The sequence below is a fragment of the Chiloscyllium plagiosum genome, chromosome 45 (genome assembly GCF_004010195.1).
Source record: "Chiloscyllium plagiosum isolate BGI_BamShark_2017 chromosome 45, ASM401019v2, whole genome shotgun sequence".
In the NCBI taxonomy this organism is placed as follows: domain Eukaryota; kingdom Metazoa; phylum Chordata; class Chondrichthyes; order Orectolobiformes; family Hemiscylliidae; genus Chiloscyllium; species Chiloscyllium plagiosum.
Window position 1 is genome coordinate 7,546,425 of NC_057754.1, and position 17,681 is coordinate 7,564,105.

The 17,681-nt window shown below is 46.7% G+C and overlaps 1 protein-coding gene across 1 annotated transcript in view; it reads left to right on the top strand.

Moving 5' to 3' along the window:
• Positions 1-17,681, top strand: part of naaladl1 (N-acetylated alpha-linked acidic dipeptidase like 1) — a 47,503-nt gene that overhangs the window by 23,856 nt on the left and 5,966 nt on the right. Inside the window, exons 9-17 of the mRNA XM_043683015.1 lie at positions 700-819; positions 2,041-2,126; positions 2,623-2,686; positions 4,243-4,310; positions 5,836-5,927; positions 11,876-11,966; positions 12,468-12,549; positions 14,792-14,965; positions 16,313-16,400. Coding sequence (XP_043538950.1) covers positions 700-819; positions 2,041-2,126; positions 2,623-2,686; positions 4,243-4,310; positions 5,836-5,927; positions 11,876-11,966; positions 12,468-12,549; positions 14,792-14,965; positions 16,313-16,400 — 865 coding nt within the window. The remainder of the gene's footprint in view (positions 1-699; positions 820-2,040; positions 2,127-2,622; positions 2,687-4,242; positions 4,311-5,835; positions 5,928-11,875; positions 11,967-12,467; positions 12,550-14,791; positions 14,966-16,312; positions 16,401-17,681) is intronic.

A 17,681-nucleotide genomic window follows, 5' to 3' on the forward strand; every position in this document is an offset into this window, starting at 1 on the left:
CTCCCTCAGTACTGGCCCTCCGACAGTGCAGCACTCCCTCAGTATTAACCCTCCGACAGTGCGGCACTCCCACAGTACTAGCCCTCTGACAGTGCAACACTCCCTCAGCACTATATTTCTACAGTGCAGCACTCCCTCAGTATTGGCCCTCGGACAGTGCAGCACTCCCTCAGTACTGACCCTCCGACAGTGCAGCGCTCCCTCAGCACTGACCCTCCGACAAGTGCAGCGCTCCCTGAGTACTGGCCCTCTGACAGTACAGCACTCCCTGAGTACTGGCCCTCTGACAGTGCAACACTCCCTCAGCACTTACCCTCTGACAGTGCAGCGCTCCCTCAGTACCGGCCCTCAGCGCTAAATTTTTACGGTGCAGCGCTCCCTCAGTACTGACCCTCTGACAGTGCAACGCTCCCTCAGCACTGACCCTCTGACAGTGCGCGCTCCCTCAGTACTGACCCTCCGACAGTGCGGCACTCCCTCAGTACTGACCCTCCGACAGTGCAGCACTCCCTCAGTACTGGCCCTCTGACAGTGCGGCGCTCCCTCAGTACTGACCCTCCGACAGTGCAACAGTCCCTCAGCACTAAATTTCTACAGTGCAGCGCTCCCTGTGACCCGTCTGTCTCTGCACCGTGTGAGTGTCCTTATTGAGTATTAAGTCTTCTGTGGCCTTACTTCTCAACTTTCCTCCTGTTTTAGATCGCTACGTAATCTATGGCAATCACCGTGACAGTTGGGTCCATGGTGCTATCGACCCCAGTAGTGGCACTGCGGTCATGTTGGAGATCACCAGAGTCATGGGCAAGATGGTGAAGGAAGGTGAGTAACCAGCAGAATGGGATCTTCCCCGTCACATTGTACACTGACTTTTTACCTCTGGGGAGGTCTGCGTCAGGCCTAGCCCAGCCGAGCAGTATGACCACAGCCTCGGGCAGTTGGAGTTACAGATAGCACCAAGATGACAACAGTATATTCATCAGTACTTGCATTTGAGGAAAGAAGTCTGTCACACCAAAGCTGACATGACATGTACAATCTGGTGAACCTGGCATTTTGAGCTCTGCCACATCTGGACACAAGTTTCTTGGCTTGACAAAGTAGCTACAGGTTATGGAGGGATAATAGAAAAGTTGAAGCCACAATCTGATTGGCCATAATCTTATAAAATGGCAGAGCAAACTGTACGGGCTGAACGGCCTCCACTCATTCCTTGTTTATATGTTCCAACATGCTCTCTGTTTCTCACAGCTGCCTTTCACCCCCTGATTTCGCATAAGCCTTCATAGACTGGTTAACGTGGAGGCTACTAGATCCTGCTCAGGTCCTCTCTCGAAGGACCACCTCTGTACTAGGCACTGGGAGCTCACTCTGCTCCCCCCTCAATTCCCTCATTTTTTTTAACCGGTACCTACCATCCACGCCCATTGGATGGGAGTGTCCCACCACATGCCAACGGTGGTCCAGCCTCCACATACGGATGCCTTGATACCCCACCACAATACAATAGAGGGAATTCTAAATGCGAAGGCTAGCCTTCGTCTCCACAAGGACTGTGCGGTGGTCATTCTTACTAATACTGCCATGGACGGATGCATCTGTGCCAGGCAAATTGATGAGAACAAGGTTCAAGTGGATATTTCTCTCCTGTTGGCTCCCTCATTACCTGTCACAGACCCAACCTGGCAGCAGTGTCCTTTAGGACTCAATCAGCTCAGTCACTTGTGCTGCTACTGAGGTATACTTGGTGACAGACATTAAGTCCCCCATCCAGAGTCCAATCTGCACCCTTGCTATCCTCTGTGGTTCTTCCAAGTGTTATTCAACATGGGACAGTAATGATTCACCAGCTGAAGGGGAGGTGGGAAGCAGAATGTGGGAATCAGTTCCAGTACCCTAAATCTCTCCATCTCTCTCCTCCTTTCAGGCAGTCTTTAAACTGTTCTCTTTGACTAAGGTTTTGGTCACCTGTGTCTCAGCCCTTGTTTGTTAATTGTTCCTTTACTGGGGCATTATGGTTACTCACCGTTGTTGTTGTTGTAGGCAAATGGCGGCCACGCCGTTCAATCATTTTCGGCAGCTGGGGCGCGGAGGAGTTTGGTTTAATCGGCTCCACAGAATGGACCGAGGTAAGGTGGACACAATCCGCAGTCAGGAGTCTCCCCGTGTTGTTTCAGCTCCCTGGGTGCTCACAGTGCATTGAAATAAATGGGGAGACCCCGAGAGGTGAGGGTGAACAAGAAACCCCCATCGCACATTCTTTGAGCACAGTTATTCCATCATGTTGAGAGCAAACCTTTGCCTTTACCTGGCTGGCTTTCGCCACCTCAGGAACCCCCACGGCGCTTCACATACCACAAAGTGCTCTCGTAATTTGGCAACCAACCTGTGCACAAAACTGTCAGGAAATAATGAACTAGATCCTCTGTCTTTAGTCAGGTTGGTCAGGATTACTATCCTGGATTATTGGCCCAGATATTTATGTTGGAGTCTCTGGCCTGGGGTTTGAATCCATCACCTATAGCTACTCAATTAGCCACGGCCGACACTGCCTAGTGGTGGACACGGGAGAGTGGGAGGGAGCCTGTTGGCCATATTTCCCGTCGTGTTCTCTCCCTGATCTAGGAATACTACAAGAAACTGATTGAGAGGACTGTGGGATACATCAACGTGGACATTGCAGTGTTTGGTAAGAAACCTTGAGTGTTTGTCACATGTTATCTTCCTCTATCTCTCCCTCACTATTTGTGTGTGTGTGTGTGTCTTTCTGTTTCTCAGTGTCTGACTCACTGTCTTTCTCTCTCTGTTCATGTCTGTGTCTGACTGTCTCTGTCTCTCTCTATTTTTCACTCTTTCTCTAATCTTCCTCTGTCTCTCTTGATTTTGCTTCCTGTTTCCCATTTGCCTTCCCTAGTTCTCACACACATTTTCACAGTTCCTGTCTTGTTCCCTATATCTGCTTTAAGTTCCACAAACAGTATCCAGAATGAGAGGTCATAGATTTGGGACAAGGGGTAGCAGCTTTAAAACAGAAATGAGGAGGAATTACCTCTCTCGAAGGGTCATGAATCTGTGGATTAAGTACCCTAGAGTGTAGTGGATGCTGGGATATTGAATAAATTTAACCAAATGATAGACATTTTTAAATTAGTAATGAATTGAAGTGTTATGGAGAGTGGGCAGGAAAGTGGAATTGAGGCCAAGGTAAGGTCAACCATGATGGTATAAATGATGGAACAGGCTCAAATTGCCTACTCCTGCTCCTTGTTCTTGGATTCTTACGTCAGGTTGTCTGGAAATCTATTTACTTGCACTTAAATAATGCTTTTAAAAATACTTTTGAGATGAATAGTTCAGTGCATTGGAAAACAGGGGTAGATGAGGAAATCAAACAGGGCTATAACCTCGCCCAAGGTATCCTATGGCACAGGAAGACAGGGTCAAAAAGAAGTTTCCTTTTACAATGATAGACAGAATGATTCCAGATGTCAGGCAATGTGCAGGTTTCAGACAGAGAAAATCAGATCATTCCGACAGAGGGACCTGTATCAGCAGCAATCTCCAAAACAGTGAGGGCAAAAGAAAATAAGTGCCCAACGCCGTGGAAGCTGTCGACAGAAAAGCTCCAGAAATAGACGGCTTTAGGGTGTCAGAGAGGAGAACATCCTACCGGGCTGTTAAATATATGGGTTTAAGAACGCATGTTAAGGAATAAGTGGGCTTTGTTAACAATTTGCTTCTGGGTCTCATGAAGTGAAGAAATAGCATAGAGTGCATGCAAACATTTGCTGAAAAGAAACTAAAATTCAGCTGTATCCACTGAGCAAGGAAAAGCAGAAACAGCTCCTTCTGTGGGGGTTTGAGGATCTGTATGGTTGTTGTGGAAGGTGAAAGGGTTGAATCTTTATTTCTGAGTTTCTGAAATGATAAGATCATTTCAAATGGTGGAAAAGGGTTCTTTTTTGGCCTTTGTGTGTAACAAACATGATTTTCTTTTGTTCAAAGTACATTGGCAGCCTCTTGTGAATATGTTGAGTGACTGATCTTAAGGGTAAACAAATTGCAAAAATAAACCATGTGGTCTGTAAAGCCAGGTTTCCCTCTGGGATCTGACTTGTTCAGTAAAACCAGCTGGAATCAGGAATTTTGAGAGCACTAGGAAGACCCGCCTGGCGATGGTCTGGAGCTCTCTTTTAATGATGAGGTGTTTATATTGATCATTCTTTTTCTCTGCAACGGTTACAGCCAATGCCACCTTGAGAGCCAGTGGATCCCCAGCGGTGCAGAGTGTGGTGTTTGACGCAGCTAAGCAGGTAGGCACTGTCCAATTCTCACCTGAGAAACCTGCCTTTGGTCAGCCACAGTAGCCACTGTCCAGAGTAAAGACCCTTCCCACCTTCCATGTGATGGAATTACACAGAATTGACAGCTTCAAAATGAGCCATTCAGCCCGTCTGCCCTGTGCTAGAGTTTCTTCTCCACACCGCCTGTTCTCTCTTACACCATCACCCTATCCTTCCATTCCTTTTTCCCTCGTATTTACCCCAGTCTCCCCTTGAACACATCAGTACAATTGAGTAAACAAGGAGGAACCTTTTCCAATGGCAGGATGGTCAGTGACCAGAAGAATACCACAGTGATCCCCGGTTTGAGAAGAATTGGAAAGTTCTTTCAAAGAGCTAGCACAGCACAATGGGCCAAATGGTCTCCCTGTGTGCTGTAGATTTTATCGCCGATGTCGTAATGAGTTCCAAATTCTCACCATGCTCTGGGCTGTGATGAAGGCACATGATTTTATTTGGAACGTTGGGTTTTTTTTTGTGGCCATACTATGGCTTTAAATGGTGTATTTTGATTTTGTGTTTTTTTTTAAGAGACATGTTAAGACAGAGGCGCCAAACTATCTGTCTGAATCCAGTAAAGAGCTTGTGAGGCATTGTGACTTTTTGTTAGAGTTGGAACAATAGAAGCAGCCTGGATGGGTGTGGTCAAGCCCCCCCAAGCCAGGATATTTGGATTTATTTTAGCAGTAGCAGCTGCTGGGGTCATGAAGCTGGGTTTGGAATCTACAGTACATCTGTTCCTGCTACTCTCTCTCAGAGTTTTCTCTTGATGTTTTTCCTCCTGGACTGGAGAATGCCTGTGAGACGATCTATTTTAATTAATTTCCTTTTGCCAAGGTGTGTTTATGGGATGTTATTATATTGGAACAGTTACTGTTTAGTGGTTAAATGAGCTATTATTCTGTTAAGTTTTCCAGTAGAATTAAATCATTCCAATTTCTTTTCTCTTTTGTTGTATTTTAACTATAGTGTATGAATAAAGTGTGGTTTACTTCATGACTGGTAGTTTAACCAATCGGATTGCATCTGAAACGCAATGCCTGGCGAAAACGTGATGGTCCAGGCTATCTCCTTAATGTATTTTGAAGGGGTTTGGTAAAGTCCGTAACAATTTTAAAGTGGCCACGACCTCATAGAGCTTCCAGTTCGAATTGTATTTCCAAACTATGGTGTTAAGAAATGAAGGACATAGATGTGTTTTAGTTTTGAGTTGAGAGAGGGGTACTGCATTGTCCGAAGGTTTGGTTACATACATCTAAATGTGATCTTTAAAACCTGAAGTGAATAGGTCAGTGCACTAGAAACAAGGGTGGAGGACAAAAAGAATACTATTATTGCCCAACAACAAGTTGGGAGACAGGAAGACTGAACCATCCACGAGCTTTACTGTGAGGTTTAAGATCCTGCAACTGATGAGTGTTGCTGCGCTCCTGATGCAATGTCTCGTTCTAGTTCTGTGACTGGGCTTTTACTGCTTATCATTCTGGGTTTCTAGGTCTCAGCTCCTGGACACAGTGACCTGTCTGTCTATGAAAACTGGATGAAGCATTCAAACCGAACAAGTGCTCTCCATGGCCTCATTCCAAAGTAAGCTCGCTCCTGGATATCTAACCAGAACCCCCATGATCTTAAGGAATTTGACCGTGTTGTGGTAATAAAACTTCTCATCTGCCATTGCATTGGTGAGGTGAGAGAGACACCTAACAGTGCAGGTATAATTAATTGATAGGAACGGAAGGGGGAATACCCATGTGGCAGAGGTCCAAGGTAGTGTAACAGTACAGACCTTACGAACTAAAGAAAGACTGAATAAATGATAGGAGACTCAAATATGTAACAGAGCAGACAAAGCCTGGAGGTAGCAGGATGGGGAAGAAAAGCTGCCTCAAAAAACAAGGGGATTATTTATACCTTTTCAGTTCTGAAGGAATCATACCGAACCTGAAATAGCTGAGGGCGGCACAGTGGCTCAGTGGTTAGCACTGCTGCCTCACAGTATCATGGTCTCAGGTTTGATTCTGGCCTCGGCGACTGTCTGTGTGGAGTTTGCACGTTCTCCCCGTGTCTGCGTGGGTTTCCTCTGGGTGCTCCGGTTTGCTCCCACAATCCAAAGATGTGCAGGTTAGGGTGCATTGGCCGTGCTAAATTGCCTGTAGTGTTAGGTGCATTAGTCAGATTGGGTGGGTTACTCTCCGGAGGGTCAGTGTGGACTTGTTGGGCCGAAGGGCCTGTTTCCACACTGTAGGGAATCTAATCTAATCTAACTGTTACTTGCTCCACAGATGCTGTCAGACCTGCTGAGATTCTCCAGCATTCTCTGTTCAGGGTCATTATTCCCTAATTAACAGAGAAAGGTGGTAGCATTGAGCTGGTGAACCAGGGGGCTACAAAAGTTACCACATAACTCAGGAAGTGGAGAGGATTTTAAACGAAATAGGGGAACAAGGAACCAAATTTGGGAAAGTGTGGTAAATCAAAAAGTGGAATCCAGGCCAAAGAGAAAGGAATTAAAGCAGGAAATGATAAACAGATTGTGGCAGGGAAGGATAGGGAGATACATCAGCAGATGGGGTTAGAATTTATAAACAGAATAAAAGGATAAATTAAAGGATCTAAATCTGAATGCAGATTGCTTTTGAAACAACAGATAAACAGAAGTGAAGAAGTATGATCCATTAGCAGTTATAGACAAATGGCTGCAGGATAATATGGTTTGAGTCCTGAATCTTGAAGGGCATTTTAGGAATGAAAGGAAAGTAGGAAAAGGTGAAGGGGTGGCTCTGTTCACTAACGATGGCACAAGCATAATAAAGCAGTGTGCCCTAAATTCAGGAAATCAGTTTGTGTTAACAGTAGATAGAAATGATAAAGACAAGAAGTCACCTGTGGAAGTGGTTCAATGCCTTCCCAGCCCCCAGTAATGACACAGTAAGGTGGGGCATAAAGGAAGTAATGATGAAAGCATGTCGGAAAGGCACAGTGATAATCATGGGAGATCTTAACCTACATGTTGACTGGAAAAGGGAGGGCAAGGTAAAGGTAGCCAAGATGAGGAGCTCATAGAATGTTTTCAGGATAGCTTCTTAGAACAGCACATTCTGGAGCCAACAGTACGACTGGTATTGTGCGATGAATTAATGATCTCACACTGAAGGTCGCAATGACATAATGTTGTTGAATTTTATATTCAGTTTGAGGAAAAGTGGAGAGCTTATACTGAAGCTGGGTAGGGTGCTGGTGAGGCCACACCTGGAGGACTGTGTACAACTTAGGTCTCCTTACTTGAGAAAGAATGTACTGATGCTGGAGGGAGTGCTGGGTGATTCTAGAGTTGAGGGGGTTGGCTTATGAGGAGAGACTGAGTAGACTGGGACTATACTCGTTGGAATTTAAAAGAATGAGGGTGATCTCATAGAAACATATAAAATTATGAAGGGAATAGATAAGACAGAAGCAGGGAGGTTGTTACCACTGATGGGTGGAACCAGAACGAGGGGCAAAGACTCAAAATAAGGGGGAGCAGATTTAGGACTGAGTTGAGGAGGAACTTCACCCAAAGGGTCGTGAATCTGTGGTATTCTCTGCCCAGTGAAGCTGTTGACGCTGCCTCAATGAATGTTTTTAAGGCAAAGGTAGATTTTTGAACAGTAAAGGAATTCAGGGTTATGGTGAGCAGGCAGGTAAGTGGAGCTGAGTTCATGGAAAGATCAGCCATGCTCTTATTGAAGGGCGGCACAATGGCTCAGTGGTTGGCACTACTGCCTCACAGCGCCAGGCAACCATCTGTGTGGAATTTGCATGTTCTCACCATGTCTGTGTGGGTTTCCTCTGGGTGCTCAGATATTCCTCCCACAATCCAAAGATGTGCAGGTTAGGGTGGATTGGCTGTGCTAAATTGTCCCATAGTAACCAGGGATGTGCAGGTTAGGGTGGATTGGCCGTGCTAAATTGCCCCATCGTGCCCAGGGATGTGCAGGTTAGGGTGGATTGGCCGTGCTAAATTGTCCCATAGTGCCCAGGGATGTGCAGGTTAGGGTGGATTGGCCGTGCTAAATTGTCCCATAGTGACCAGAGATGTGCAGGTTCGGGTGGATTGGCCGTGCTAAATTGTCCCATAGTGCCCAGGGATGTGCAGGTTAGGGTGGATTGGCCGTGCTAAATTGTCCCATAGTGACCAGGGATGTGCAGGTTAGGGTGGATTGGCCGTGCTAAATTGTCCCATAGTAACCAGGGATGTGCAGGTTAGGGTGGATTGACCGTGCTAAATTGCCCCATAGTGCCCAGGGATGTGCAGGTTAGGGTGGATTGGCCGTGCTAAATTACCCCATAGTGCCCAGGGATGTGCAGGTTAGGGTGGAATGGCCATGCTAAATTGCCCCATAGTGCCCAGGGATGTGCAGGTTCGGGTGGATTGGCCGTGCTAAATTGTCCCATAGTATAGGTGAGGTGCATTAGCCATGGGAAATTACAGGGTTACAGGGATAGGGTAGGGGGACAAGTCTGGATGGGATGCTCTTTGGAGGGTTCTGTATGGACCCATTGGGCTGAATGGTCTCTTTTCACACTGTAGGGATTCTATGGCGGAGCAGACCCGACAGTCCAGATGGCCTACTCCTGCTCCTGTTTCTTACATAGAACATAGATAGAACATCGAACAGTACAACACAGAACAGGCCCTTCAGCCCACGATGTTGTGCCGACCATTGATCCTCATGTATGCACCCTCAAATTTCTGTGACTATATGCATGTCCAGGAGTCTCTTAAATGTCCCCAATGACCCTGCTTCCACAACTGCTGCTGGCAATGCATTCCATGCTCTCACAACTATCTGTCTAAAGAACCTTGGGCAATATGATTTTCTATTCACAAAACCAGGTTGACTCTGCCTGATCACCTTGAACATGTCCTTGTGCCAGACAGAGCTTCTTTAATAATAGTTTATAACATCTGCCATAGGGAAAATGTTAGGCTAAAAGGACTGTAGATTCCAATTTTGGTCATTCTTACTTTTTCTCTAATATTTTCTACAAGTCTTCTAACCTTCCACATATCTTTGCACAATTACATTCTTTTTTTGAAACATTTGATACCATCTTTAATGTGGGCAGAGCGGTAGATGTGATCTATATGGACTTCAGTAAGGCGTTTGACAAGGTTCCCCATGGAACACTGATTAGCAAGGTTAGATATCTTTAATGTGGGCAGAGCAGTAGATGTGATCTATATGGACTTCAGTAAGGCGTTTGACAAGGTTCCTCATGGAACACTGATTAGCAAGGTTAGATCTCACGGAATCCAGGGTGAACTAGCCATTTGGACACAGAACTGGCTCAAAGGTAGAAGACAGAGGGTGGTGGTGGAGAGTTGTTTTTCAGACTGGAGGCCTGTGACCAGTGGAGTGCCACAAGGATTGGTGCTGAGTCCACTCCTTTTCATCATTTGTGTAAATGATTTGGATGCGAGCGTAAGAGGTACAGTTAGTAAGTTTGCAGATGACACCAAAATTGGAGGTGTAGTGGACAGTGAAGAAGGTTACCTCAGATTACAATAGGATCTTGATCAGATGGGCCAATGGGCTGAGAAATGACAGATGGAGTTTAATTCACATAAATGTGAGGTGCTGCATTTTGGGTAAGCAAATAGTGAAGAAGGTGTTTGGTATGCTTTCCTTTATTGGTCAGAGTATTGAGTACAGGAGTTGGGAGGTCATGTTGCAGCTGTACAGGACATTGGTTAGGCCATTGTTGGAATATTGCATGCAATTCTGGTCTCCTTCCTATCGGAAAGATGTTGTGAAACTTGAAAGGATTCAGAAACGATTTATAAGGATGTTGCCAAGCTTGGAGAGTTTGAGCTATCGGGAGAGGCTGAATAGGCTGGGGCTACTTTCCCTTGAGCGTCAGAGGCTGAGGGGTGACCTTACAGAGGTTTGTAAAATCATGATGGGCAGGGATAGGGTAAATGGACAAATTCTTTTCCCTAGGGTCGGGGAGTCCAGAACTAGAGGGCATAGGTTTAGGGTGAGAGGGGAAAGATACAAAAGAGACCTAAGGGGCAACCTTTTCACCCAGAGGGTGGTACGTGTATGGAATGAGCTGCCAGAGGAAGTGGTGGAGGCTGGTACAATTGCAACATTTAAGAGGCATTAGGATGAGTATATGAATAGGAAGGGTTTGGAGAGATATGGGCCAAGTGCTGGCAGGTGGGACTAGATTAGGTTGGGATATCTGGTCGGCATGGACGGTTAGACCGAAGGGTCTGTTTCCATGCTGTACATCTCTATGACTCTGTGTAATGTGTGATGTGCCACAGGGATCGCTGCTAGGGCCTCAACTGTTCACAATTTACACAAATGACCTAAATGAAGAAACAGAAATCGCGGTTGCCAAATTTGCTGATCACACAAAGATAGGTACGAAAGTAAGTTGTGAAGCGAGGTTAAGTGAATGGGCAAAGATCCGGCAAATGGAGTATAATGTGGGAATATGTGAAGTTGTATGTTTTTAAAAGGAAGAATGAAAACAAAGTATGTAAGTTCTTAGATACAGAGAGATCTGGGTGTACTCGTGCAAGTACAACAAGTAACAAGGGAAACTAATAGAATGTTATCCCTTATTGTGAAGGAAGCTGAATGTAATTGTTACTGTCAGCCAGCTGGACATCACAGAATAAATGTTCTCCGATTGGAGCAATCAGGGAGCCCCGGCTGACAGATAAAGAGGGTGAATGTCAGGGATATTGGGCCTCCCTGAATACCTGGCTTAGTGAGAGGCAGTGCTATTGTCAAAGGCTATGCATTTGTAAATAAAGGTTATGGGATGCCAGCCTGTGAAGAGTTTCAAGGCACTACTGAAACCATATCTAGCTAACTGCGTAGAGTAGTGGTCTCCTTATTTAAAGAAGGATGGAAATGTGTTCCAAGCAGCTCAGAGAAAGTTTACCAGCCTAATGTCTGGAACGAATGAGTTTTCTTTTGAGGAGTGGTTGGACAGGCTGAATTTGTATCTTCTGACCATTAGATGAGCTAGAGGTGACTCGATTCAGCATATAAGATCCTGAGGGGTTTGGACAGGGTGGATGTGGAGAGGATGTTTCCTCTTGTAGGAGATTCTAGAAATAGGGTTGGCAACATCTATGGAGGAAGCAATCGAGTAGACTTTCTGATTCCAGTATGATATCGGACTGGTAGCGTTATATCTGTTTCCCTCTCTCTCTCTCTCCACACATGCTGCCAGACCTACTGAGTTCCTCCAGCATTCTCTTTGTCTTTCATATTTCCAGCCGTCCCAGTATTTCGCTTCTGCTAGAACTTGGATGACATGTAGAAAAACCTCATTGAAAACAGAGAAGAGGCAAAACCATAATCTGTGTGGGGAGTCCTTCAAACACTCTTCCTCAAAAGGCAGTAGAAATAGAGCCCTCGAACATTTCAAAATCAGAGGTGGATATATTCTTGTTAAGCAAGGGGATTGAAAGGTTTGCAATTTTAAACCCAGCGGTTGGTCCTTCTAAGATATTCACTGTTTCTTCACAGCTTGGGGAGTCTGGGAGCAGGAAGTGACTATGCACCCTTCTTCCATTATCTTGGGATCAGCTCCATGGACATTGCTTACACATACGACAAGGTAGGAGAAGCATCTTCTGTTTCCAGGTGAGCAGAGATTCTCAACTGAGGGCCAGGTGCTGGGTGTGTTACTAAGGCCTGGCTTGTTGGTCAGCTTGATACCTGGATACAACTTTGGGGCTCTGAAGCTGTGGATGGTGCAGCCAAAGTCATGTTGTACAATATTGTTTGTAGGCACAGGCAAGTGTGTGATGTATTTCTGTGTACATGCTTTGGTACTTATATTCATTGGGACCATCCAAGTGTGTGCTTGTTAATTATTTGTTCCAAGTGCCAGGGTGCGTTTATGTGTGTGTCATTGTGGATGTGTGTTATTGTAGGTGTTTCTCTATTTTGTTTCAGGAAGTATCGCTGTATTGTCAATGTGGGAGTGTTTTGGTGTAAGTGTGTCTATATGTTGTTGCTTTGGTGTGTGTGGTGTGGTTTATTTTTGTCCAGTGGCTGTTTCTACATATGCTGCAGTCAATTTCACTAACGTCTGCTGTCTCTGTTCCCACAACAGACAAAAACAAAAGCTCGAATCTACCCTGCTTACCACACAGGCTACGATACTTTCGATTATGCTTCTCGTTTCATTGACCCAGGTGTGTGTGACCTGTCCGGGTGGTGAATCCACCCCGACACCCAGGGGCTCAGAGCACAGGCAACAGGTGGTCAGGACTTGGGGCACCTTTGGGTGCATCCCAGCCGAGCCATTTACTGTCACAGAAACAATGTAGGAAAGAAATGGGGTCAGTACTGAGGGAGTGCCATACTGCTGAGGCATGCTATACTGTCAGAGAGTCAGTGCTGAGGAATGCTATACTGTCAGAGGGTCAGTACTGAGGGAGTGCCGCACTGTCAGAGGGTCAGTACTGAGGGAGTGCCGCACTGTCAGAGGGTCAGTCCTGAAGGAGTGCCGCACTGTGGGAGGGTCAGTGCTGAGGGAGCGCCGCACTGTCGGAGAGTCAGTACTGAGGGAGCGCCGCACTGTCGGAGGGTCAGTACTGAGGGAGTGCCGCACTGTGGGAGGGTCAGTACTGAGGGAGTGCCGCACTGTGGGAGGGTCAGTACTGAGGGAGTGCCACACTTCAAGAGGGTCAGTACTGAGGGAGCGCCGCACTGTTGGAGGGTCAGTACTGAGGGAGTGCCACACTGTCAGAGGATCCGTACTGAGAGAGCACTACACTACTGGAGAGTCAGTACTGAGGGAGTGCCGCACTGTCGGAGGGTCAGTGCTGAGGGAGTGCCGCACATTCGGAGGGTCAGTACTGAGGGAGGCCCACATTATCAGAGGGTCAGTACTGAGGGAGTGCCACATTGTCGGAGGGTCAGTGCTGAGGTAGTGCCGCGCTGTCGGAGGGTCAGTGCTGAGGGAGTGCCACACTGTCAGAGGGTCAGTACTGAGAGAGCACTGCACTATTCGAGAGTCAGTACTGAGGAAGCGCCGCACTGTTGGATGGTCAGTACTGAGCGAATGCTGTGCTGCCAGAGGGTTAGTACTGAGGGAGCGCTGCATTGTCGAAGGGTCTGTGCTGAGGGAGTGTCGCACTGTCAGAGGGTCAGTATTTAAGTGATATGTCTAAATGACTTGGATGAAAGTGTGGATGGGTGGGTTATTAAGTTTGCTGGTGATACTAAGATTGGTCAAGTTGTGGATGGTGTAGAAGGTTGTCAAAGGATATAGTGGGATAGAGATCAGTTGTAGATACGGGGGAGAAATGGCAGGTGGAGTTTAATCCGGTAAGTGTGAGGTGCTGCACTTTGTGAGATCAAGTGTTAAGGACAAGTATACAGTTAATGACAGGACCCTGCACAGCATTGATGTACAGTGGGGTGTTGGGGTTCAAGTCCATAGCTCCCTGAAAGTCGCCCCGTGAGTAGATAGGGTGGTAAAGAAGGCGTATGGCATGCTTGTCTTTATTGGTCGGGGAATTGAGTACAAGAGTCAGGATGCCATGTTGCAGTTGTATAAGACTTTGGTTAGGCCACACTTACAGTATTACATTCAATTCTGGTCACCACATTACAGGAAGGATGTGGAGGTTTGGAGAGGGTGCAGAAGAGGTTTACCGGGATGCTGCCTGGATTGGAGGGTGTGAGCTATAAGGAGAGGCTGGAAAAACTCAGGGTGGTTTCTCTGGAGCAGCGGAGGCTGAGGGGAGGCTTGATAGAACTAGGGGGCATGCATTTCAGGTGAGGGGGTCAATGTTCAAAGGAGATGTGAGGGGCAAGTTTCTTACACAGAGTGTGGTAGGAGTGTGGAACACGCTGCCAAGGGTGGTGGTGGAGGCAGATACGATAGGAGTGTTTAAGAGACTTTTAGATAAGCACATGAATATGCAAGGAATGAAGGTAGGAGTGTTTAAGAGACTTTTAGATAAGCACATAAATATGCAAGGAACAGAGGGATATGGACCAAGGGAGGGCGGAAGGGATTAGTTGAATTTGGCATCATGTTCAGCACAACATGGTGAGCTGAAGGGCCCGTTTCTGTGCTGTATTGCTCTATGATCTAAGTGCCAAATGGAGACTTTTTCTTTCAACCAGTGTTGTCCTTGAATGGTGTCTGTGATTTGGAAGTTGTGGTGGACTGTCTATATCTTCCCCTGAGGGGTAATTGATGACAGTGTGGTAACAGCATCATATACAGAGTTTGCCATTCCAGTGAGGCCAGCAAGCACCATGGAGCTAAGATGTAGTCTCCTGTCTCTCAGCCCCATTTCCTGGGCACTTCAGTCTGCTAGCAGCATGTTCTGCTCCCAAACATTGGTGTACTCCTTTTTATTTACCTGCCCACGGCCTCCTCACCGCCCAGGCTCATCCTCTGACTTTTCCACCTTTCAGGTTTCACCAGCCACCAGACAGTCGGTAGGACAGCAGGCAATGTCTTAATGCGGCTGGCTGACAGTGTCATCCTCCCTCTCAATATCAGAGACTACAGCGAGGCCATCGACCAGCTCTACAACACAGCAGAGAGGGACTTCGCTCCAGAGCTCCTGAGGCAGAATATCTCCCTGGGTTAGTATTAGTACGAGGGGACACATACCAAATGGCTGCAGAGTCATATCTCCAGCTAGTCCCCTAATGTACTCACCAAGTCACAGCCCAGTTGATCACTCACTTGTGCTGGTCATGGGATGTGACTCTGATCTTGGGGCACACAAACGTACCAGTTAGGAGCTGAATTTGACCACTTGGCTCAGTCATTCAATGAGATCAGAAGATCTCCACATTCCCGCTCACTCTAAATAACCTTCCCATCGCTCCTTATCACAAATCTGTCTGTGTCTCTCAAAAGGCACTGCTTCCTCTGCCTTTTGAGGAAAAGTGTTCCGTAGGTGAGCTCTTATTTTGAAAGTGACCACTCATTCTGGATTTTTCTCCAAGAGGAAATATCCTCTCGTATCTACACGGTCAAGACCCCTCAGGATCGTATATGTTTCAATCAGGTCAGCTCTTACTTGTCCAAACCCCAGTGAATATAAGCCCAACCTTTCCACATAAGGTAGGCGAACGTGAGGACTGCGGATGCTGGAGATTAGAGTCAAGATTAGAGTGGTGCTGGAAAAGCACAGCAGGTCAGGCAGCATCCGAGGAGCAGGAAAATCGACATTTTGGGCAGGAGCCCTTCATTAGGAAGGATGAGGAACTCTTTCGTCATAAGATAACCCACCCAGTCCAGGAATTATTCTGGTAAACTTTCTCAGAACTGAAGGGCTGTGCGCAGTATTCCAGATGCAGTCTCACAAGTGCCCTGTATAATACCGTAACTAAAATAACTCCACACAGGCTGGTGTCCTGTCACAAAGTCACCCTTTGTTTACATCTGGAGAGACCCTGACACTGATCCAGCTCCCTCAGAGCCAGCTCTCAGAGTGAGCAGGATGTCTGATACTCCTGTTTATTTTTTTGTTGTTGTGAATGGAACCCCTGACACTCCTGGTTGGTCATTTTTTTTTTACTCTTATTGTTTTTTTTCTTTCTTTAATTTTTTTTATTTATCCCCACAACAGGCTCTGAACCCATCAATGCCCCCTGCATCACCGTCCATGCCAAGAAAACCAGTTCTGGCTTACCGCATTGCCGCAGCTGAAGCTTAACACCTCTGATCCCATAGGTGCCACCGTCTCTGCAATCCAGAATAAAAGATGTGGTCTTTGTACACAAAGTTTCTTTTCACTGCCTCCCCACCCCGACTTCACTGGTTCCTGTACCACGGTGCCATGGTCAGTTAGCTCATTCACCCTGAAGTTTCCAGTCTCGCCCAAACAGGTTGGAAGATCCTCCAGCCTGTTTGTTAATGGGGCGATGTACTATCCTCACACCATCTCAGGTCGCCATTTCACAACTTCTTCTGTTTTCTAGATCCTCTACATTCTGCCGTAAAGAAGCTAAAGGAAGCTGCTGAGGGTCTTCACACTCGAATATCTGAGCTGAGGGATCAGCAAGTAAGGTGGGTGCCCTCCGCCCTTTGACCATCAGATCTTTATTTATACCTGACCTCTGAACCCAACTAGGCAGGATCCATGTCCAGCAGCTGGTGTCAAACTGGGTGGGGGGAGGTAGAGAGCAGGCAGTGATGATGTTCAGAAAGTAGGAGCAAGACAAGGCCATTCAGCCTTTCAAGCCTGTTCTCACTCTCTGCCCCATACACTTTGATCCCTTTAGCCCCAAGAACTATATCTAACTCTTTCCTTGAAAATGTACAGAGCTGATGCTGACTCACACACACACTGCAGTACCTGGTACCTCAGTAAGAGAAAACGTGGGTCACTCTCAGCTCTCCAGTCTGAAGATCATGGGTTGAAGTTGCAGACCGGAGGCTTGAACAACTTCAGGCTGTGAAGAGGTGAAATCTTCATGAAGTGACAATAAATAGAGGTGAAAGTGAGGATTGCAGATGCTGGAGATCAGAGTCAAGATCAGAGTGGTGCTGGAAAAGCACAGCAGTTCAGGCAGCATCCGAGGAGCAGGAAAACCAACGTTTCGGCCAAAGGCCCTTCATCAGGAATGAGGCAGGGAGCCTCCGGGGTGGAGAGATAAATGGGAGGGATAAATAGAGGTGTCTGTTAGGGGGAATGTCATCGGGCAAGGCAAAGGAAGATTGCCCCTCGATCAAGACGACTTAAAACAATGATCTGGCTCAATATCATAGAGTCATAGAGATTTACAGCATGGAAACAGTCCCTTCGGTCCAACCCGTCCATGCCGACCAGATATCCCAACCCAATCTAGTCCCACCTGCCAGCACCCGGCCCATATCCCTCCAAACCCTTCCTATTCATATACCCATCCAAATACCTCTTAAATGTTGCAATTGTATCAGCCTCCACCACATCCTCTGGCAGCTCATTCCATACACGTACCACTCTCTGAGAGAAAAAATTGCCCCTTAGGTCTCTTTTATATCTTTCCCCTCTCACCCTAAACCTATGCCCTCTAGTTCTGGACTCCCCGACCCCAGGGAAAAGACGTTGTCTATTTACCCTATTCATGCCCCTCATAATTTTGTAAACCTCTGTAAGGTCACCCCTCAGCCTCCAACGCTGCAGGGAAAACAGACCCAGCCTGTTCAGCCTCTCCCAGTAGCTCAGATCCTCCAAACCTGGCAACATCCTTGTAAATCTTTTCTGAACCCTTTCAAATTTCACAAGATCTTTCCGATAGGAAGGAGACCAGAATTGTACACAATATTACAAAAGTGGCTGAACCAATGTCCTGTACAGCCGCAACA